Source organism: Ixodes scapularis, unplaced genomic scaffold (genome assembly GCF_016920785.2).
Source record: "Ixodes scapularis isolate PalLabHiFi unplaced genomic scaffold, ASM1692078v2 PGA_scaffold11__112_contigs__length_91849675, whole genome shotgun sequence".
NCBI lineage: Eukaryota > Metazoa > Arthropoda > Arachnida > Ixodida > Ixodidae > Ixodes > Ixodes scapularis.
In genome coordinates, this window is record NW_024609837.1 from 23949668 (window position 1) to 23972791 (window position 23124).

The 23124-nt window shown below is 49.1% G+C and overlaps 1 protein-coding gene across 1 annotated transcript; it reads left to right on the plus strand.

Moving 5' to 3' along the window:
- Positions 1-11993: 11993 nt before the first annotated feature.
- LOC121835176 (monocarboxylate transporter 12-like) lies at positions 11994-21390 on the plus strand. The gene is made up of 5 exons (XM_042289154.1): positions 11994-12165; positions 16643-16793; positions 20123-20333; positions 20572-21018; positions 21385-21390. The coding sequence occupies exons 1-5, from the start codon at positions 11994-11996 to the stop codon at positions 21388-21390; spliced, it is 987 nt and encodes a 328-aa protein (XP_042145088.1).
- Positions 21391-23124: the final 1734 nt, after the last annotated feature.

Genomic DNA, 23124 nt, shown 5'->3' on the forward strand with positions numbered 1-23124 from the left:
ATTTTTTTTTTTTTAACGCAATTAAGCAGGCACGACCTCACTGCTCACAGCTCGAAATAAATCACAAAGAGTTCAAAACGCTCAAACGTGTAAAAAAGCAAAATAATAAATACAGTATAAAGTCTCCACTATGGGACGCTATGTAGGCGAGCCGACAATATTTTCAATTTGGCCTGGAGAGTCTATTTACACTATATCACGGGGGAAGAGAGCTCCATTCCTTTATGGTTCGTGGAAAAAGTGAATGTTTAAATGTGTGTATGCGTGTCATTAAGAGGGCGATTTGATCTTGATGGCCGCTTCTGACTGAACGAGATGCTTGTGGCTTTGTGTAACGTTGAGCGTCAAAATTGAAAATGTTTTGATGCAATGAATAAAGAAAAAACTTAACCTTGCTATTTTTCGTCTATCTTCAAGATCTGGCAAGTTAGGTATTTTTAGCATTTCCATAACAGAGTCTGTCGTTTTTTACTTTGACAATATAAGCCTTGCTGCTTTTCTTTAAACCCGTTCGGTCCTGCCAATCTTGTATTGTATAAATGGGTCCTATACTGCACTCGCGTACTCTAATATGGAACTTGCAATCGCTAAATAGGCGGTTATTTTAACTTCTGAGGGAGCTTGTTTCAGTTGCAGTCTTCTTTCAGCTGGAGAGAAGAGCTCATTTACGTGCATTTTCAAGCTTATATCTTCAGTTATAGTAAGTCCCAAATATTTGAAGTGACTGACGCGCGTCAACAGTACGCCATCAAATTCATATTCAAACATTAATATTTTTAGTTTTGATTGTTATCCTTGCAAACACTTTTTTTTTTAATGTTGATATCTTATTTCTTGTTGCACGCACCAGTGGCTAATAACTATTATTGCTGAGTCGACACTAACCTGACAAAGAACTGTCAGGTTAGTGTCGAGGTTATCTGCAATATCATTTATGTAGCTTATGAACAAAACGAGACCCAACACGGATTCCTGAAGGACACACCTGGGCTCGGTTACAGTTAACGCTTTGGCGGACTCTCGGGTCGGGGCCGATCGCTGCGGCAACGGGAGCAGCCGAGCATGAGCGCCAGCACATCCCTTTGCATCGTATGCATTGCCAACCCCTGATCTCCCTAGCGTGGCTATGATTATTACGCGACCGCTTGTTCGGGCTGCGAGATGAGACCACGCGGCGAGCCCCTATTTTGTTTTCTTTTACTGCCGCGGGGGGAAATACTAAGAGACCAGTGTACGATTTCTAGCGGAATGAAAAGTGAAGGTTTCCTTCCGCTTCCGTTCCGCTTTAGGACCATGTCCGACGAGGGGAGAGCTGGCCTCGGAAGAAGCTCGTAGCGTGGATGGATGGATGGATGGATGGATGGATGAATCCGGCTGAGCCCTTTGGATCGGGCGGTAGCTTACGCCACTTAGCCATTTTGTTTTACCATTTAAGCTTAGAATATTTAAATGTGAAATCTATATTCATTCCGCACTCCAAAGAAAGTGAGGCTATAAAAACCCCCTTGCCATCAGTTAATAAGAAAATTCCTAGTTTTCTCTCGATTTCTGCCACCATTCACTTAATCTTTGCTTGGTAATCTTTACAGTCTTGAAATCCATTCTCCCTTTGCTGTCTCTAAAACCCAATGACTTTATTAAATCTATGTTGTCTTCGGTAGGCATAGGGTGAAGCCCTTTACAGTAGAGTATCAAGTGCTCAGCCGTCTCGTCCTCCTTTCCATAAGCAGTGCACACTGTATCCATTTCCTGGTACTTCACTCTGTACGTTCTGGTTCGCAGAACACCCGTCCTCGCCTCAAACAACAATGAACTTCCCCTAGAATTGTCATAAATGCTTTCTTTGGCAATAACTGTTTTGTTTAATCTATAGCTTTCCAGAGCCGTCTTTGTCTGCATTCCCTCTAGCCACCGATCTCTTTCTGTGGCCTTAACTTTCTTCTTAACTTAGACTTGCTCTTCCGTATCTTCACTATAGCCTAAAAACTTTCTTCTTAATTTCCTAGTGCGCTGTCTCCACTTTGTGTCTACACTCCTCATGTATAAATAGCTGAAAACCTTTCGTGCCCATTGATCCGCATTCATTTGCCTCAACCTATCCTCAAATCCTATCTTGCTCACCGCTTCCCTGCTCTCAAATGACGCCCATCTCATGTCTCCTTGTACTCCCTGGTTTGGCGTTTTGCAGTGTGCCCCCAAAGCCAGTCTACCTACTCCGCGCTGTCTTATTTCTAGTCTCGCATGCACTTCGGATTTCATGCATAGCACTGCGTTTCCAAGAGTCAAGCCAGGCACCATGACCCCTTTCCAAATCTCTCACCACCTCATACCTGTTGTAATTCCAAAGTGCTCTATTTTTCATTACAGCTGCATTTCTGTTGCCCTTACCTATTATATACTTTTCATGCTCACTGAGATATTCTGCACTATCACATATCCATACTCCTAGATACTTGTATTTACTAGCTCTCTCAACTGTAATATTCTATATCTTCAGCCTCTCAACTTCATCCTTAAAAATCATGACTGCTGATTTTTCACTACTGAAATCTAAACCTAATTCCTCTCCTTCCCTACCACAGATGCTCATTAATTCCTGCAACTCTGTCCTGTTGTTAGCCATTAGTACGATATCATCCGAATACATCAATCCCGGTAAGGATTGCTGAATTTTTTGGCCTAGCTTACTGTAAGAAAGGTCGAATCCAAGCCCACTCCTCTCTAGTCTATCCTCCAATCCTCTCAGATACAACATAAACAGCAAAGGCGATAACGGGCACCCCTGCCTAAGGCCTCGTCTTATCTCTATTTTCCCTGTCGCCTTTCCTTCCCATGTTATAATCACCTTGTTATCTTTGTAAATGTTCCTTAATAGTTTCGTTAGTCCTTCATCTAGGTTTAAGCTCTCCACTATGTCCCACAGGTTCCTTTGGTTCACATTGTCATAGGCACCCTTGATATCCAGAAATGCCAGCCAGAGCTGTCTGTTTTCTTTTTGCGCTATTTCTATATACTGTTTTAGAGAAAATACATTGTCCTCCAACCTTCTTTGTTTCCGAAACCCGTTCTGTAATTCGCCCAGTATGCCCTCGCAATCTATCCATTCCTCCAGTCTGTTCTTTATAATCTGCATTACCAACCTGTAAATAACCGGTGTCACGGTTATGGGACGATAATTCCTAATATCAGACTTATCTCCCTTTCCCTTATATATCATACTCATCCTACTAAGCCTCCATTCATCTGGAATATTTCCTTTTGTTATCATGGTACTCACTACCTCCCTTAGTTTTGCCTTAGATTTAGGACCCAAATTCTTCACCAGCTTGATTGGGATACCATCTGTGCCTGTCGACGTGCCACTAGCGACTCTTCGTTCCGCCTTTTCCCATTCTCTTTGACCAAAATCCGCGATGTCACAAACTGGACTGTTACTTCCTTCGGTTCTCCTATCTTCCTCATATACCCGTTCCCGAAATTTCTCCTCCATCACTGCTCCTATATCCAGAGGGCGCTGAGGTTTAGGGCGTGGGCCCCAAGACTTTGCGCCCTCTGCTGGCTCTCAATCCAGGCCTCCGCGGCTGGTTGTTGTCCGTTCCGAAGCTCCCGATAGGAGGAGACACCCGACACCATGGTTAGGGTGTACTAGAACCTCATTTTAGTACACCCGTTTGATGTACTCACTGAAATTGTAAGCGCGCGCCGACGCGGATGCGATTTCTGAAAAGGAGGCAGGATTCTGTGTCGTGCACGACACAAACATTGTATTCAGTATGGGCGAAACCTTACTCCGCGGCTGCTCCAGGTTTCGTCATCCTGGCAGAAGCGTTCAGGCGGAATTAAACCTTGGGAACCTTACATGTATTTATCAAAGCTAAAATCCAGGAAAAAAAATTAAATAAAAATGAAAGACGTTTCCAATTCCATGTAACACCAAATTAGAGCGCAGCTCTTGAGGAGGAGGAGGTAAAGGTAAGAGAAGAGGGTATGCCTCTTCCCCTCATCCCCTCCTGCTCGCCTCCCATTCAGCGGAAACTTTTCACTAAACTTCCCGCAAAACTAAGCAGAAAAATTTCTCCGCTAAATTTAGCGGGGAAATTTTCCCGCTAAGTATAGTGGAAACTTTTTCGCTAAATTTAGCGGGGAATTTTTTCCGCTAAATTTAGCGAGGAAATTTTTACGACAGATTTAGCGGTAAAGCTTTCCCGCTAAATTAAGCGGGGATTTTTTTTCCGCTAAATATTGGGGCGAAGTTTTTCTACTCAATCTAGCGGGGAAATTTTTCTGCTAAATTTATCAGAGGAAAATTTTCCGCAAAATTTTGCGCGGAAATTTTTTCGCTGAATTCAGCAGGGAAATTTTGCCGCTAAATTTGGGGGGGGGGGGGGGGATTTTTACCGCTAAAATTAGCGGCGAAATTTTCCAGCTAAATTTAGCGGGAAATTTTTTGCGCTAAATTTAGCGGGCAAACTTTTCCGATAAAATTAGCGGGGAATTTTTTCCGCTAAATTTAGCGGAGTATTTTTTTCCGCTAAGTTTTGTGGGTTTTTTTTTTTTTTCGATAAATATAGCGGGGAATTTTTCCGCTAAATTTAGCGGGGAAAGTTTCCCGCTAAATTTATCGGGGAAAGTTTTAGCGGTGAAAGCTTTCTGCTAAATTTAGCGGGGAAATTTTCCCTTAATGCAACGCGCGGGGACGTCACGAGTTACGCCACTGGACATCCTTGTGACGTCACACGTGACGCCATCATAGGAAACGACCCATAATGCACCGCGCGGTTACGCCGACGCCGACTCCGCAAGCCGGAAACAGGCGCCTAAGGGCTGCGCTCTAAAACTTTCAGCCGTGCTTTCAACCTTTCCACTCTGGTGAAGAAGGAAGGCCAGCGAAGCTGTACTATGTTGGGAATGAAGTAATGGCCGGCCGCAAGTCGGTAAGCCAGAGTGGAAGGGCTCAAAAGGTCGCCTCCATCTATGAGCGACGGCAACAACTAGACAATCGGCAAGCCGGTTGTCTGGTTGCCGCCGTCGCTCAAAAATGGCGGTAGCTGTCCAGATTTCTGTGTCATCAGGTCTTTTGAGGACGGATACGATCCTGGGAAAACTAGCCCTTAACAGCTCCGCTGTAATATATTATGATGGCTTGACCAATAGACCGATTTCACCCGCCAGTTTGGGTGCGCCACCGCTGCCGCAATGCATAGAGGGAACTTTAATTTTTCTAGGCGTACCACAACCTCGCTGGAGCTCTGCGCGTGCGAAGCGCAAACAGTCTCGTGAGCTGCCGACTGCCTCCTGTGAACTAAAACATAACCTCCTCTATGCTGACAAAGCCTGGCAGATCGTCACGTGACGCGGCCGCCGAAAGTGAATAGGTAGAGCGGCAGACTAGAGTCATGTAACGGGCGCCCCGCTGCGGCTAGACGCCGAAACACACTTGTCCCGAGCAATGGAATGTCCGCTCGGGCTTCTCGCGTTTCTCGGGCTACCGCTTCTTTTCTCGTCGGATTTGAAAACCACGTTTCGGTTCCTCGCCGCTGCAAAAGCTGGGCGCTGACGTCCAGGTTCCCCGAGAAATGCTCTGTACTACCAGATCCTCGCGCTCCAAATCTGCGACCGGGCGCTCTATGGCTCCGTCATCAAACTGCCAGGCCTTGTGAGGCTATGACTAAAGTTAAGGCGGCTTCGCGCATGCGCCGAACGCTTGGTGAGATCAGTCTATTGCTTTGACCCGTGAAAGTAAATCGTAAAATGTTATGCACCAGATGGAATCTGTGCATAAAAACAATTCTACACTAATCCAGCTTTTCTTCTTTTTTTTAAGTCACAGTTCCGGAGGCTTTGGTATGAAAACATGTTCCATGAATTCACGAGCAGCCGTGACCTGCTTTCAAAACGAGAGGTTCGTGGTCTGCACGCTCTTCGTCCGCCCATATGATGATTTCCGAAAAGGCGCCCATTCAATCCCGCTAAATTTAGGAGGAAATTTTTTTCTCTGACTTTAGTGGCAAGGGGCATGTAACGTCTCGTGCAACGTCTCGTGCACCATGTAACGTCTATCGCAAACAAAACGCATTCTGCAGGGAAATAGTTTTCGTCCGTTTCGTCCCGGACTGAAAAAGTGGGGTGTCTGAAGAAGAAGTAAGTAACTGACTAGTGAGCGTGCTCAGAAGACAAGCTAGCATGCTAGCAGAATGCCAACAGCCGCAAGGAATTCCGCGGAGCGAGTTTCCACCGCTAGTTATGAAGGCGCGTTGTCGTCCTCTTCGAGCAGCCCAAAACGCTTTCCAGAAATCGACTCGGAGGCACGTCTGGGACGTCTCACGGGGCGCAGATCGTCACGCGGCCCCCAACATCATCGACGAGGGACGAACGTCGAACCCCAAGTAAGATAGAGACGACGGCCGTTGGTGCCTTTACGCCGACGGGCGCCACTTCTCGAAGCTCGGAAAATCCTGCACTATAGCGGAACCGCCATGCAACTCCGCGAAAACACGCATTGTATTCGCTGCCGGTATACGCCCGTCGCTGCTGAGCGCGTGTTAACGGTGAGCTTCCGTCGTTCTTTTTTCAACGTGCATTCCACATCCACAGCATCGAGACTGCCGGCCTTTGCAGTCTTTACGCTACAACTACTACAACTCTGAGCTCGTTCTTACCGCCCATTCACACTGGAAGCGGATCCGCGTTCGCCAAGCGGTTGCGAACGCTGTTGTATAAAGATCCAGTACAATTGCACGCGCATTTTATGATAAAAAATGCGAGTGCAATTGTACTGGATCTTTATACAACCGCGTTCGCAACCGCTTGGCGAACGCGGATCCGCTTCCAGTGTGAATGGGCGGTTAGCGTGCACAGTAAAGAGTGCACTCAAATATGGCGCCCAGTGAATGCTCTGTGAATATTGTTTGCTGTCGGCCATAGTAGAGTGCTCTGCTGCCCTGTGCGAGCTTGCCATGAGCTTCGACAACGCTTTCGCAAAGTGCAATGTTGTTATTTATACAAGATAAGTGGGGGCCCGTTCTGAAAATGCGCTGTTAACGCCGCTCTCAAATATAGCACCTTGTGAACATCATCTCTACGTGCGTACGCATTAGGGTAGAGAATAAAAATCAAGATGATTTAAATTGTAACCTAAATCACACCTGTTTTACTATGATGATTTAAGTCCAACCTTTCCCCCAAAATAATCCTCCAAATGCTTTTTGTTTACTGCTTTCCTGTCATTTGATGCTTGCAATGTGCACTTGTTTTGTATTTCAATCAAAGAACCAAGCTAACAACTCTTCTAAACAAATCAAAGCGTCGAGATTTTTTTTTTGTACGTTTTGCTTGGTTTTTGGCTTACGTAATGCCCTACTGCGAATAAATAAAAACGCGAAACAAAGAAACAAAATAAAGAAAAGGAATGTCATATTGCGAGGAAATGTGACCACGAAAGAAAAAGCAAATACAGTTTTTTCACGAACTAAAAAAATAAGCTGCTTTTGTTCTAGTACGCGGGATTGCCTCGATAAAAGTAGCGTATTAAATTTACTTTAAAAAGCTTCAATGTTCATCAATCTTTTCTTACGTATTGTTTCCTGTGATCGGGCACATTTATAAATCAATATGTCACTTTTAAAGATACAGAGTGATAAAGAAGAACTTTGTTTTCTGGCTACGGTGATTTAAATAAAACATATCTGATTTGATAAAAACCGACTTTCTTACACCTCGGTATGGATGGAAGTAACACTCATGTATACAGGGTGTTTAAGCTAACTTGTGCTAAGACAAAAAAAAAAAAGAGGCTTGTACACGCTACACTTGTCGAATCAACTCAGTATTGCCCTAATGAGCGACTAAATTTGTTGTGTTTCCGGTGTGCCAAATTAGTTCATTAACACGCATAATTGAACAAACTTCTAAATATTAATATGCGCGCAAACCCTCCAATCCAGAAGTTGTAGAGCGTGTTCCCATCGCGTGGTTTCCATGAGGCAGTCTTCGTGTTTCCCCCGCACCTTACAGAAAGCGCGCGAGATTTTAAGTAAATCCACGAGACTACCCGACCGCTTTTCTTAAGGCTAAAAAGATACGGTAGTAATTTGCGGATATTTTCAACGAGATCTAACGGCCCGGTAGCAGAAAGCAACCTACGTCTGTAGGGCGGTTTCGGCTCTTCTGTCTGCGTTGGATGTGCTTCCCCCGTGGCATCGGTGCACCACAGCGAAGCGACATTCGCAGAGCGGACATTCGGCGGGAAAGGCGGCATCTCTGGTGTTTCCCTCGTTGCTCCCTTCGGGGGCACAGAAGCCAAGATTAACGCCCTTCTTTCTCTCTTTTTGCGCGGGGCGAAGCTTGGACCAACAGCCACGTATGTACATCCTGAAGCCGTTGAATCGTTACAGAAGCAAGATAGTAGCAAATCGTACCATAGCTCCGCTTTTTTTCTTTTTTACTAAAGGCAAGCTTGTACATTTTTGTTAATATTGTAAGGTATCGGGTTGGCCGACGAGACTCGTCGACCGTTGCCACGCACAGCCGAGCGACCGGGTTGAGGAGAAAGAAGTGGTAGCTCGAGGGTAGTTGGATCTGACGGTTGGAATGAGCTGCCATGATTTACGGGTGTCTTAGAGGAAGTGTTTAAGAGACGTTGAAACCTGACAGCCTCCCAGGTTTTCTGGCTTTGGAGATCTACAGTCATCAGAAGGGTTCATAGAGAAGCTCGAGAGTTACTGCCTAATCCACGGAGTCAAGCCAGAGGATCGCATCAGCCGTGTCGTACCCGCAGTTCTCGACGGAAGTGCCAAGCTGTGGTTTCGCTTCGCGGGGGAGTTTACGAGCGGGGGCAGCTTCGTCACCGCGTTCCATAGTCAGTTTGCGCCGGTGGACAAGAAGAAGCGACTGAAAGAGGAACTGCGGAAGCGAATTCAACACCCCGAGGAAAACCTGAAGCAGTTCATATGTCATCAGCAGTTACTACGACAGGATCGGCGAGCCTGTGACAGATGCGCAGAAGGTGGAGAGGGTACTCCGACAGATGCACCCGCAGTTCCGGGATCTCGTTGAAGGAAGGACCTTCGCCACGCTCAAGGAACTCGCCGACGCTGCCGATGGATTAATGGAGCGCGTGTGGCGACGTCTTTAATACGTGCCCCCTCCCCAACTTTCAAACCAAGTGGCCCGGGACTTGGTGTTCCAAAGTCGAACAACGACGCCAGTGCCTCGCCTAGTTCCGGTGACTCGAACGGCGACGCCAGTGACTCGTCCAGTTCCGGTGACGGATCGGAGTGTAGCAGCCTGGACCACGCCCACCCTCGCTGCTCCAAGCGCGTACCCCTGGTGCCTGCATCCGGCGGCCCTGCAACCTTCGTACTACAGGGACCATCTCGGTGCTGTCGAGGCTCACAGCGTAGCACCGTCCCAGATGGGTTTCGGCAGTCTCGGCAGCCCAGTCCGACAGCAAGCCGTGCCCCAGGAAAACAGCTATGATCGCCAGCTACAGTGTCACCGGGGCGGGGGTGTGGGACACATGTCACGCGAGTGCCCTACGAGAGCGCGCCGGGGCCGGGGCTGGCCTCACTGTTTTCGCTGCAACGAGCCCGGGCATATGCAAGCGAGTTGTCCGGGAAACGGCAGACAGTAGACGCCGCACCGGCAGGCGTCTACATGTCAGTGCAGGTAGCTGCAGCAGCCGGTGGAAAAGAGCCGCTTCTGGAGCTTCGCATAGGGGACAGAATCTTTTGCGCTCTCCTGGACACCGGGTCAAGCGTCAGTCTTGCAGGAAATGCAGCTATTGCGACAGCGGTGGCTGGAGGAGCGAGTGTTCGAGAAGAGCAGCACTGCCTTCGTCTTGGAGCCGGTTGGTCTCAGACAACAAGCTCCGTACGATGCCGAGTGCATTGGGCAGGGGGATCACGTAAGCAGTGATTCCTCTACATGCCAGGCCTTTGCAGGGACATAGTGCTAGGCAGAGACTTTCTTAACGCTACCGGCATCTCCATACACATTTCTTCGAGCGTTTGGACGATCGGGTCTGAACAACAGAAGCGTATTCCGTTTTCCAAGGGTGAAATCCAAAGAGAAGAGTCCGATCAGGCCAATAACGAACAAGTGTATAGCTTAGAGCGATTGTTCGCCGAGTCAAGTGAAGGCCCTTGTGTGCAGAGAGAACATCCTGCGGATGATCAGTTCCTACGAGAAAATGACCGGCGTCAGGCCTACCATAACAAGAAGATGCCTACAGATGATTGACATCTGCTGCACGCTGACAATCCTGACGTTGACTATGCAAAGCATCCGGATGTCTTAACCATGCTGGGAAAGTTTTGCACACTATTTGACAAACGTCCTGGCTGCACGGGACTGATGGAGCACAGCATCAACACTGGAAATTCTGCGCCGATTCGCTGCAGGCTTCGCCCGGTCAAGGCTCACAAAAGGCAGATTATGGATTCCTGTATCGAAGATCTGCTGCAGCAGGACTTGATACAACCCAGCTCGAGCCAGTGGTCCTGTGCCCCAGTCCTGGTTGCGAAGAAGTCGGGAGGATACCGACTAGCTGTTGATTACCGGCCGCTCAATGCTAAAACCCAAGTTCCGGTATACCCAATGCCACGGACGGACTGGGTACTGGCAGAGTTAGGCAGAGCTCAGTGGTTCACAAGCTTCGACCTGTCCCAAGGTTTCCTCCAGATTCCTGTCCGCCGCGAGGATATCCCCAAGACTGCATTCATATGCCACAAGGGTACACGCCAGCTTTTCTGTGCTATGGGCGCCAGCTCCGCAAACCATGGGAACAAAACCCCGGTCAACTTCCTACACCAGACAGTCGAGCTCCAGGCTTCGTGGCAGAGGTGACATCTAGGCTGCAAGACGCACACGAGTTTGCGCTAGAGAACCAGAGAAGAGCCCAAGAGCAGCAGCGCCGCTACTACGACAGAATCGACGACAGTGTAACTTTAGGATCGGTGATCTAGTTCTCCGTGATCTGCACATTCTAAGCGATGCCAGAAAGGGCGTGGCGGCAAAATTGGCACCGAGACGCTCGGGGCCATTCGTGGTAGTGGGGAAAGTGGGGCTGAACGACTATCGCTTGAAGGACCGCAATACTGGTCGACCAGTAGGACTGGCACGTGCTGACCAGCTGCTGAAGTTTTGTGAAGACCGGCTGAACATTTAATCTAAGGGGGGTGGATTGTAAGGTATCGGGTTGGCCGACGAGACTCGTCGACCGTTGCCACGCACAGCCGAGCCACCGGGTTGAGGAGAAAGAAGTGGTAGCTCGAGGGTAGTTGGATCTGGCGGTTGGAATGAGCTGCCATGATTTACGCGTGTCTTAGAGGAAGTGTTTTAGAGACGTTGAAACCTGACTATAGAGGGGGGGGGGGGGGGGGGGTTTACTTACATTCGACGTATTCGACAACACGGATGCGTTCGCCGCACGACGTCAGACACCTCAACATCGGGGCTCAATTTTGTGAGACGTATACACTGGGCTATAAAAGGCTGCGGTGGGATGCAGGCGGGCTTTTCAGCTACGGCAGGCCGTTCGTGCCAGCAGCCCGACCCGGAAAGCTCGAGAGTCCATCTGGTTGACAGCCGGTACGCTTGGTTCGTGGCCCTCACGTGCGGCTGGGTCCAGGCCTGGTCCACCATAGTGCTTCGCAGCTCGGGCGTACTCCTGGTCAGCCTCGTGGCAAACTTCAGGATCAGCCGCCGGTCGGCCTCCTGGCCCTTCGAGATCGCCATCACTGTCAGCTGCTTTCAAGGTTCGCAATTCAGGCTCTGGATTTGTGACGTGTGCTATTTAGTAGGGGCATACCTTCTTAGTTTTTGTTGGATCCCATCTAGGCGAGGGACGCAATCAGCGCAAAAAATGCCCCTCCTACCGGGACAACCTTAGCAAAACGTTTGCCGTCCCAGTGCACGCGGGGCCCCTGACTACGGATGCCAACGTTGTTCCCCGATCAAGGATCTCAATGTGTGAGAACGGTATTCTCAGCGTAATGTATTCTTACGGGACTCTCTGCGCAGGACTCGTGGCCGGAATCATGTTGCAGTATTTCGACGGTCGGACTATGATCATGGCTGCTACGCTGAGTGCCTCTCTGAGTGCCATCGCTTGCTTCGTCTGGGACAATCTCGTCAGTTACCACGTCTTCGTCGGTCTCATATTCGGTGAGGTACCCAGCAGTAATCACTTGGGTTGTCATGTCAGAGTCTTATTGTTTGTACATTGGAACCGACTGTAGGGGAGGGGTCGAAAGTGGTCGGGAAATGGGAAAGTGAGGAGGAAATGTGGGAAATCATCCCCTGCCATCTCCCCCCCCCCCCCCCCCTTTTTGACACACACACCCGGATATTTTAGACCTTTCTAGTACAAATTTGCGGAAGGGTGGTTCGTCATCCCCTCTGTCCCTTTTCTTTGGGTTTTGTTTTGTTTTTTTTTGGTACGATGCTATTGGATTGTGACGAAACCCTATTGGCAAATGACAATTATGAGAAGATTATTAAGCATCAAATACCTGAAGATGCTAAGTCCATTAAAAAAACGACGTGCTGCCAGAAAGAAGGAAACTCATATTGAATGGGTTAAAACAGCGCAAAAAAGACGAAGGACCAGTAAAAGAAAACACACAGACACAGCGCTGACTTACAACTGAAATATTTACTGCTGCGCCATTCAGCAAGTAAACTTGAAGGGAGACAAACATAAAAGAAATCGGCCCGAAAACACGTCATCCTCCACTCAAGCCGACACGTGGCTACACGTATTTCCCCGCCTTTCTGATAAAATTCATTTCATCACTAACTAGAGCAAGTGATGGAACACTAATACACTTGCCTGCGTCATGGTTGGCAATAAAAAAAGCTTCGTCAGTCTCCGAGCATACTTATTTTTATGTCGGGCTAGCCACGTGTCGGCTTGAGTGGAGGATGACGTGTTTTCGGGCCGATTGCTTTTATGTTTGTCTCCCTTCAAGTTTACTTGCTGAATGGCGCAGCAGTAAATATTTCAGTTGTAAGTCAGCGCTGTGTCTTTGTGTTTCCTTTTACTGGTCCTTCGTCTTTTTTGCGCTGTGTTAACCCATTCAATATGACCATCAACCAACTCGCCCAACTTTCCACTTTGTTGAAGGAAACTCTCCGAAATTCATCCTCTCCATTCGAGAAAGAGGGAGACACTCTTTCTTTTCGCGCAGTGCAGCTCAGAGTTGCTCAGAGGCAGGCTCCTCTGGAGAGAGGAGGAGGAGAGAAGAGAGGGAATGGAGAGATGGAAACTGGGACCGATTTTCTTCCTGGCAGAAGACGACTCTGTAGGTTTTAAAAGAAACTTAGGTAGCCACTCCTAGGTGTACAGGAGGATTCTTCTTCTGAAGCACTTGTTACGATATTCAACCAGCTTTGTTACTTCACCATAATAGCGCGGTAGCCGATGATGCTGGTCGTTCCATTGAACGATGTTCGAGAGAATGCTGCGACATGCTCGTCTGCTCCGCGCATTGCGGAACTCGGGGTACTAAAACCGTCGAGGCGTAGATCATCGAGGGGCTCGCACACTTTCTTGCACTCTCGGCACACTTCGCTGCACTAGAGATAGGTATGCTTATGAAAAAATTCGCATAAAACCGCGGCATTAAAACGAGTTCGATAAAAGGGGCTTCATCTCCCCTTCCTTTTACACGCAAGGTATTGACAAACAGTGGTTTCTAGAAGGTTGTATTGTTTGTACGACTTTTGGTGAAACCATGGAACCTGTGGGACGCGTTTTCTCTTCGAACGGCGTCATCTCCCACTCTGGCGCCTGTTGGTTCCTTAGACACGGGCGAAAGAGCTGACCGACTGAGCATTTTGTGCATACTCGAATATTCCCTGGATTACCTACGAGGTGTACTTTTTTTTTTCCTAAGAATATTGTTTTTTCTTGTACAACGCAACAACCAACGAGCGTCGGCGCTCCCATGACGAGACAAAGTGGCAGAACGTCGGTTCTAAATAACGGCGTGGCACTGTGATGCCTGGAACACGTTCGGGATGTTGCATTTACCGTATTCAAAAAAAAAAATCATGAGCCATTCCACTCTGTGGAGGTGCACGACCAGCGAAGCTGTTTAGCACACAACACAGACCCGCCCCGGGGAGCCGGAGGAAACTAGACACGCGCGACGGGACCGCCACCCCGGGAGAGCGGAGGAAAAGGAAACTAGGCACGCAAGCGCATGGAACGACGACAAAGAGATGGCAGTGCGAGCGTAGACATGGCCGACGCGGGTCGCACTGCAGCAAATCTTTGAGAAACCTTTATTATCTACCTGAGAGTCTACTGATCTTGAAGATGGTGCCAATTGATAACTAATCTACTGAACAGACCTACTGCTAAATTACCCAAGAGGAGAATGCAGAAAATGATGTTCCACGCGCCGCACGTGCCGGCGTCTGCAGCAGTAAAGGCCCTGTCACACTGCGGAAACAGTCGGAGAACTTTGTCCTTCAACACGAGGAAAACATGTTTTCGGGGACCCTGTCACATTGCGGAAACAGCAACAGTCCGGAAACATGTCGCTGTCGTCCGAAAACCATGTTTCCCAACTTGTTCTCCGACACTCGGGGAACATCCTGTCAAACCGAGAAAGCGTGTTGGAAGAACACAAATTGCCTCCTCTCCTGCGCGCTGCCTCCCTCTCTCTCTCGCCCTCGTCTGCCCGGCCGGCTCGGCTAAGCTACAAGCGCGAGCTCCGGGCTTTCAGCATCCCTGCCAAGCACACGCGCTCGTGCAGTGCAAGCACTGTTCTGGGCCAGATGCTCGCGCTTGTAGCATCGGCTGCGTCTGGACCGAGGCTGAAACGAAGTATAGGCGGCTAGGCTCAGATCCGCTGGCTCCGCTCGCCCCTTGAATCGTTGCCATTTTGGATCGCCGTCTCATGGACGTCGCTCTATCGTAGTCGATTCATCAGCCGCGCGAACCATCTCGTGTTCTCTGGATTTGGCGGTTGCGTTCTGCTACAGGGCTAGACCCTTGCAGGATGGCATACGCGCCGGCCACAGCAGCAGCTTCTGCTTTGGTGCTTCTTTGTGCCATCGATTCAGATGATTCTGACGATCAGCTGCCGCCGCGCAAGAAGCCGCGTTCAAAATGAACCAGCGAGTGGCTCGCAAGAGTGCATCAACAAGGTGCATCAACAAGTATTCTCGTGCGACTATCTGTACAGAAAAATATAGATGTTGCCGTGTTGCTGGAAAAAAATTCGCTCAGCCACCGAAATGGGCAACACGTGTCGTCCGACACAAGTTGTCGAGGTTTCCGTTGCCAAAAGCTGTCACACCGAGACAACACTGTCGCTGTCGTCCATGTTGTGTTGCTGTTTCCTCAATGTGACAGGGTTGTCGGGCAACAGAGCCGACAGCCGACATGTTTCCCGACTGTTGAGAAACATGTTTTGTTCATGTTTCCGCCGTGTTTCCTCAATGTGACAGGGCCTTAACTGTTCTAAAGCAAAAGCCTAAAACATCTTGCATTCTTTCTTGCCGGAATTCCTACAAGCCAACTACCAGAATCGGGCGACATCCGACAGCACCAGAGCCGTGTCTTGGGAGAGTTTGGCCATACATTGGTTTGAATAGGCGAGCATCTCGGGGCCAACCACAGGCCGCGGAACAGCCCTTAGCGGTGATCATGTGCTCTAAAAATTCAACTCGACTAATTGAAGCCGTTTTAACGTCACTCGGGTAAGAAGATATAACTCTTGGTGACTGAAAACTTGGCTCATGAGAGGGTTTCGTCACGTCCCTATTCAACCGTAGAATAAACGATCGTGCGTTCCAAACCAGGGCCGACTTGCTAGGAACAGCGTCTCAGCTGAGACTGGGGAAAAGAAAGCACTACCAAAGCCAACGCACGAGTTGAGCGGGACTCAAGCCACGTCTCGTGCGCCCCACCCTTCGTGCTGTTTTCTTTTAGCCAGTCTCAGCTGAGGCACTGTTCTAGCAAAAGTCAAATTTGAGGGTTTTACGTGCCAAACCAACGGCGGGCATCTGGCACGCCCCAGCGGAGGACTGAGGATTAATTTCGACCACCTGGGGATCTTTTGATGTGCAACCGAAAGCTCGGTTACTCGGCGTCTTCTCCGCAATAAGCCTCCGTCATATTGCGGGCACCTCGGCCGGGATTCGAACCCGCCACATGGGAATCCGTAGGCCGACGCTCTCGCCTCGGAGCCACCGAGGTGACGGCACTGTTCTAGCAAACCGGCCCAGAGAAAACTGTCACCGAGACGCCGAGACGGAACGCTTCTATTTCAGAGACGGAACCCTTCTTTAAATGTCGTCTTCAATATCGTGACGTCGCGGTCTGCTGATTGGTCGACGCTGTGTCGCACCTTTAGTTTACGCTCTAACCGCTGGGGGAGCATTCAGCGCTAGCGGCGGCCTTTGCTCCGCCTATTGGCCAAACTCTCCCAATATACACGGCTCTGGACAGCTCGACACTCCGGTTTCTTGTGGCGTCATTTGTTGCCACTTGAAGACCATTTTTGATGTAAACGGACGGAGCTATCGGACGCTAATCACGCCAGTCAGAGACCCTTTATAGGCAGCGTTGTGGCACTCCAGGCAGTGCGCGGCCTTCATGACGTCTAAGGGGACCAACGCATTCCAGGAGCGGCCGCCGGCACGGCCATCTGCACTAACGTGGTGGTGCTGAACGGCTACTTCGTGCGGCGGAAGGCGTCGGCGACGGGCCTCAACTACGCGGGTGCTTCGCTGGGCAGCATGTTCTTTCCGCCTCTGCTCGCCAACCTCAACGACTGGTACGGCTGCCCTTCGAGAGCGCAACTTGGAGCGATTCCCCCCTCAAAGCAGTGCGAAGTTTGCAGGAGTGGGGTCCCGAAGTCGAACTTCCGGAACAGTGTAGGGTGACCCAAGTCACCAGGTTCGATCTAAAATGAACCGTAAAAATCGACGCCTGCACGTAGCAATCTAAACTTTTCGTCAAAGGTGTATTTCAGAGGTAGGTTTTTTCTTGAAAAATTACAAAGCGTAGCTCCGTTTCTGTAAAAAATAGGGCCAAATAACTTGCAAGGGTCAACGGCGGACGGCGACGCAGACGATTAAGTCGAGTAGCGGGGTGTGTTTGGCGTTCGTGTTGATAGATGGCGTCCGCACCAGGGTCCGAATAGAGGAGTGGTCACGTGGGCAGAACTGGATCCGACCTTCGTGCGGGAAAGCGGCCTTCCAGAGCGCCGCGTTTCGGGGGCAACATATTTTCCGCTTTGCGTTCGCAAAATATAGATCCTAGTCCAAAATCGAACGAACCGAAAGCTTCCTAAGTCATTAAACATTATGTGTATCAACTGGGTACAGTACAATCCCGTTCTTTATAACGTGGGCGATGTTTTGGTACATCCGTTTTCAAGGTATGTGAAGCAGACGACACGGTCGACGATCGCGTTGCTCGCGTCTGCGGCTCTCGCGGAGTGATACGCGATACCGATACGCGACCGGCACATCCGGCTATCTTGGCTAGTCGGCGAGCTCCCGTTTAAAAGCAGGGGGTGCGCTTTTTGCAATCGAGAGGGAAACAGGAAGCGAAGGGTCAACGATCACGGCGCATACGCGGCTCGTCGCCGCACTATTTTCCTTCCGCAGCGCGCCGCAGCCTGCCACAGCACGCCGCCTCGCGTCTGCGCCTTCGTGCCCCTGCGAAAACCGACCGTGGCTTCCCGCAGTGCTTGGCTCCATAATGGCACCATTGCGGTACTCTGCTCCGCAAGCGGAGCATATACAGTTACTCTAGGTCCGAAGGTGTGGCCGACCAGCGAAAGAAAGCAGACGACACGCAGACGAAATCCGTTGGCAGCAAAATCGCCGTCGTTATGCAGACGCGTTTTTTTTTTTTTTTTTTTTTACTTTAGGTTTTGTTTTTATTGTTTGCATTTATTTTTTAACCAAAGGTACATTTAAAAAAAATTACAATCATTTTAATAAACTATGGGTGGTCGCGAACCGTCGCGATAAGGAGGTAGCGCCATCCATCAATACCAACGCCAAACACACCCCGCTACTCGACTCGGTTGTCTCCGTCGCCGCCCGCCGTAGACTCTGGCAAGTTTCTTGGCCCTATTATTTTTACAGAAAGCAAGCTACGCTTTGTAATTTTGCAAGAAAAAACCGACCTGTGAAATACACCTTTGACAAAAAAGTTTACATTGCTACGTGAGGGCGTCGATTTTTGCGGTCCATTTTAGATCGAGCCTGGTGACTTGGGTCACCCTATAGTTGTCGGGGGGGAGCTAACTTCAATTCAATTCAATTCATTTTGTTCATTTATTCTCGTGATACGTACGTGTGACGGAGACAGAGACAAAATCTGCAGAAGTGCAGCTTGACAAATCCCCTGCCCCCTACTGGCAGATCGGCCGACATGAAAAAATAATGCTGAATGAAAAAACGGAGGAAACACTCGGTGCTATATAAGTGAAAAAATATCAAACTTTTGAGGTGATTATTTTGCGTATTGTTTTTCTATTAAGTGTAGACAAACATTTTGGCCTTTTAAAAGGTTTAGTATTGTTGGTAGTGTATGCTGGTACCATTTGAAGCCCGTAGTTGGTTCTAGGACGAGGTACACTCAAGGATCTAGCACTATGTACTCCATATACAGTATTTTTGACACGTAGTTTAGAAATCCGTGGTAATGGGTGGTTAAAAATTTAAAGGGATGCCGCGTATACTGTCGCGTGCTTATGTATGAAATATTCTTGTATTTTTATTACTTTATGTTTATAAAAAAAAAAGTGGTTCAGTGTGTGCGTAATACGACGTATTCGCTGCGACTCGAATTTCTCTCTTCTGCAATTAATACAGTGTATGAAGGTTCCTACTAGTCGTGGTTCCCCACGCTAGGAGACAATAGGATATACGAGAATTGAATAAAGCATTATAAATTAAGTTTTACACTAAACGTTTATATATGGAGACGTTTATGCATAATATCTACAATATTCGAGAGTTTAAGTGTAAGGTTTTTAATGTGGGAGTCCCGTAACACATGTTCGTGAATAATTACACCCAATGTTTTAACAGTACTTACAAATTCAACTTCCAAGGAGTTCTTTGTAGTAGAGTTGCACACTGGGCCTTTTGATTTAGATATAATGGCTTTTGTTTTAATTTTATTTATTTTTAATGAATTGGAAACACATCACGAGCTAAGCCTCTTTAGGCAAATGTTTGCGTCAGCACCTAGCCTATCAATATTGTTCACCGACTGCTATAGGCTTCGACGGTGTGAATTTCATCGTTCAGAAGTGGTGTCCTGGGAGGACGAATTATCTCCCGTGGGAAATGGCGGACAAAGGGGGGGGGGGGGGGGGGCGGAATGGATTAAAGAGAAAACTTAGACATATTACATATTTTCGAAAATTTTCAACGGTCGTAAATATGTTTAAACTTATGACCAACGTGTCCTCGCCGTAGCAGGCGCACTGCAGTAGGTCCCTTACCAAGATTTTTTTTTTTAATTATTTCCCTTTGACAGTTACATTTCTCCGATCGGATGTCGATACTGTAGGTAATCATAGACCTCTGTGTGCGTTGTCCACTTCTTGTTCCCAAGTCCTGGGTGTTCAAGATGTTATAAGTAACATTCCTTGTAATGGGTTATTTAAAAAGGTAAACAAGTGGGCAAGTGATAAGGTATGATATAGGGTCCAACCAAATACTCTCCAGGTTTTAAATAGCTAGCTATTCAAACTTTTATTTTACGATCCGACTGAGGAATACACATTCCGTGTCCACCATGTTCACCAGCCTTTCCTGATTGATTTATCCGAACTTCTAAAGTAAGCTCTAAAAAATCAAAGATTCCGTCCGGTGTAGTTACGCAGGAACGGAGCTGCGACTCGAAATTTGACGAGGTAGCACGCACCACTTAATTATACCTCGGGTGAAAATATTCGTTCGCCATTTTCGGGCGCCCATGTGGCCGGCTCCTTTTACAACCGCCGTCGCTCTTTTGGACACCCTGTACAATCAACGGGAGTCACGTGAGAAGCACGAGTCATATCAGCTCATGCGTATACAAACAATATCCGCCGTATGGCTCGAAAGCGCCCAATGGGGGCCATGCTGCCTACAGGTACGGCCTGCGGGGCACCATGCTCATCCTCGGGGCCATGGTACTCAACGCCATGGTGGGCGCCCTCGTGCTCCGCTCTCTGCCCCCGTGCCGGGCCAGCGACGGGACTGAGCTGACCACCAGCCTGGACTCGCTCGGGTACCTGTTCACCGACCCGATGGTGCCGAACGCGCCGCTCCAGTCCACGGTCTGCAGGAGGCTGGAGAACTCCGTGAGCTCCTTTCTTTGCCGGTCTCTCTCCATACCGTCGTTGTTTGGTGCCGTGAGCTAGAACGTTGAAAGTTGAAAGTAAAGTGGTCCCCGATTCGAATAGGCTTCAGTCAAAGCAGAGATATAGCGTGCTCTCTTTTTGGGCGAGTCAGGATCCCAACCGCGGGGAACTGCACCGACGCTGCATGCGAACATCGTGATGACGACCAAGTTGGTCTGCTCGGCTTCCGACTGTGCAGGGCAAAGAGGGGCCGGCGCCCTTCCTGTGGCAGCCGCTCTTCTACGTTCTTCTGTTCACGGGCGCGGTGTACGGCTTCGTCTTCAGCAGCTACTACCTGACCGTTGTGGACCACATCAGCTCCGTGTGTCACGTCACAAACGAATGGGCCTCCCTGTCCGTGGCGGCCATGTCGGTGGGCGACCTGGCGAGCCGCCTGGTGTCCGGTTACATCACCGACCGCGAGTGCATCACCCGCGAGCAGCTGCTGGTCATCAACTTCGGCAGCCTGGGCGTCTGCTACGTGCTCCTCACCTTCCTCACCGGCGTGTCGGACGCCGTTGTTCTGGCTCTCGTGTTTGGGCTCAACGCCGGCGGGCCGATCATCTCGCTCCCCGTCCTCCTGGCGGAGCACTGCGGCAACCGTCACCTGCCCATCACGTTCGGCATCCACCGCTTCATCATGGGCGTGAGCACGCTTGGCCGACCTTTTCTGATCGGTGGGTGGACGCGACTGCCCTCTCCCGATTAGTTTGGTCACTTACGCTGTTTGCCCGCCAGGCGTCAATCTAGGCACCAGATGCATTTCGGTGTCGGTGCCATCTTGGCACAATCGGTGAAGCATTTTAATGCGTTTGCATTAATTAGTACCCACATTACAAGAAAAAGCTGACGGCGTCCGTCTGTGGACAAAACAGTGGAAAGGGAGGTGCGCTGCACAAAGAGGAGGAGACTAGTGAAGGACAAAACCAAGAGAGGCGATGTCAAAAGGCGGAATTCAGTGCGCGCGCGAATGCTGTTTCTTTTCTTTCTTTCTTTCTTTCTTTTTTTTCAGGTTTGATTTTTTGTTTCCTTAAAACTAAACCCATAAAGGCCCGTTCACACTGTGCCATTTCTTACGTTAAGCTACGTTACGAACTCTTACGACATATTACGACCGCCCGTGGCCATGGCAACCAGCGACGCAACGCGAGTCGTAACGTAATGCAAGGAGTTGGGCTTGGCTCAACTTTTCTTCAGAATTCTTACGACCGCTTACGTTCAACCAGTCGGGACTCGCGGAAGCGAAGCTCCTGGGCATGCGCGCTACGCTCGGGAGCCCGGCGGCCCGGCGCTGCTCTCCAATATAAGGTAAGGCAAATATGGCGGCGCCCTGTATCGCTCGCTTCAGAGGAAAGTTGTCGTAGTGGTGCGCTATTACGCACGTTCAGCGGCAACGAACGGTGCAGCAGGCTTTCGCTTTGCCTTACCTCGATTAAATCACAAAGCATGAGCGGTAATCTCACCTAATTTTTTAGATCGTCTTCTGAATATGGCTGTTCCTAAGCCTAAAGGGACGCAGTAATCGTTGATATGGCTACGTCTCGCAAATTTTAGTAAATTACGACGGGTTGGAGCTGAGCTAGTCGGTTCATATCTTTGAATGGTACCAGTTGAACAAATATAAAAATACAGGTTCAACCCCTGGGGTATCAACTGTATTGAAGCCTTCTTCCTCCACTACTCTCCGTATTTACAACCTAGTTAGAAGCCTTCTTCTGGCTCGATCGAGCCGAAACAATCCTAGTGCATTGTGTTGACTCGATCGGCAGGACGCAGAAGCAGCCGGAACTAAAGGTAGGAAAGCTGAACGAAGTTTTGCTAAATAATTTGAACATCAAGAGCACACTGCATGGGTGTGTAGTTACACGCGCATGTTACAATCACACATGTACAAGCCGCAGCTAAAAACCGTGGGTATGCCCCCTTTCAGTCATGTTGCGAGGCTTTTAGCCCTTCTTCGAAAGCGCAATCGCATTTCTTGCAATCGAAGCGGAGCCAGCAGTGTACCAGCGGGCACGACGGACGGCAGCCGTGTTGGATGATACGCCTATTGGCTGACCATAATCATTACCAGAGGATTTATATTGGCTCTTTCTTACGGACGGCAGGGTAGTGTGAACGCGCAGATCGTAAGCGGCCGTAACGTAAGTTTCGTAAGAGTTCGTAACGTAACTTAACGTAAGAAAGGGCACACTGTGAATGGGCCCTTAATAGTAGTAAAATTAAATACACATCCTAAAGACAGCTTTTTGAAAAGGTTCCATTGGTTTATTTCACTGAAGTTTTGTAGGCCCGAGTAACGCTCAGAAAAATACTGTTGGGGGCACTGCCATCTTGCTGATGGTGTGTCGTTGGATGGATGAATGTATGGATGCTAACGGCTTTACCGTTTATAACGGGCGGCAGCTTGTGCCATCTAGCTTAGAAATTAAGAACAAAACGTATGATTCCTTCCTTCGCCTTTCTATGCAAATTTGCTCCCCCTTTGCAGTTTGGTAACTATCAGCAGGCGGTGTGGGATATCACCAGGATAACCTTTGGGCGCAGTGTACGGCTTTGTCTTCGTCTTGGCAACGGCCACGTTAGCAATGGCGTGCCACCATGGGCACGCCCACTGATATCTATGACAATTGCTGGATCGCGCTTCCCCGCTTGTTCGCTGCAGCGCAAGTGAAGCCACCGGACTTCACTCGCTTGGGGTACGATTTGCCGTTTTTGCTAGCCTTTGCTGCAGTTTTCCAGCGTGCTGTGG

Coding starts and splice junctions, on each gene's coding strand:
- LOC121835176 (XM_042289154.1), top strand. CDS start 11,994: ATGTATTCTTACGGGACTCTCTGCGCAGGACTCGTGGCCGGAATCATG. Junction 16,794..20,122: donor CTCGCCAACCTCAACGACTG/GTACGGCTGCCC, acceptor TGCTGCCTACAG/GTACGGCCTGCGGGGCACCA. Junction 20,334..20,571: donor GCAGGAGGCTGGAGAACTCC/GTGAGCTCCTTT, acceptor CCGACTGTGCAG/GGCAAAGAGGGGCCGGCGCC.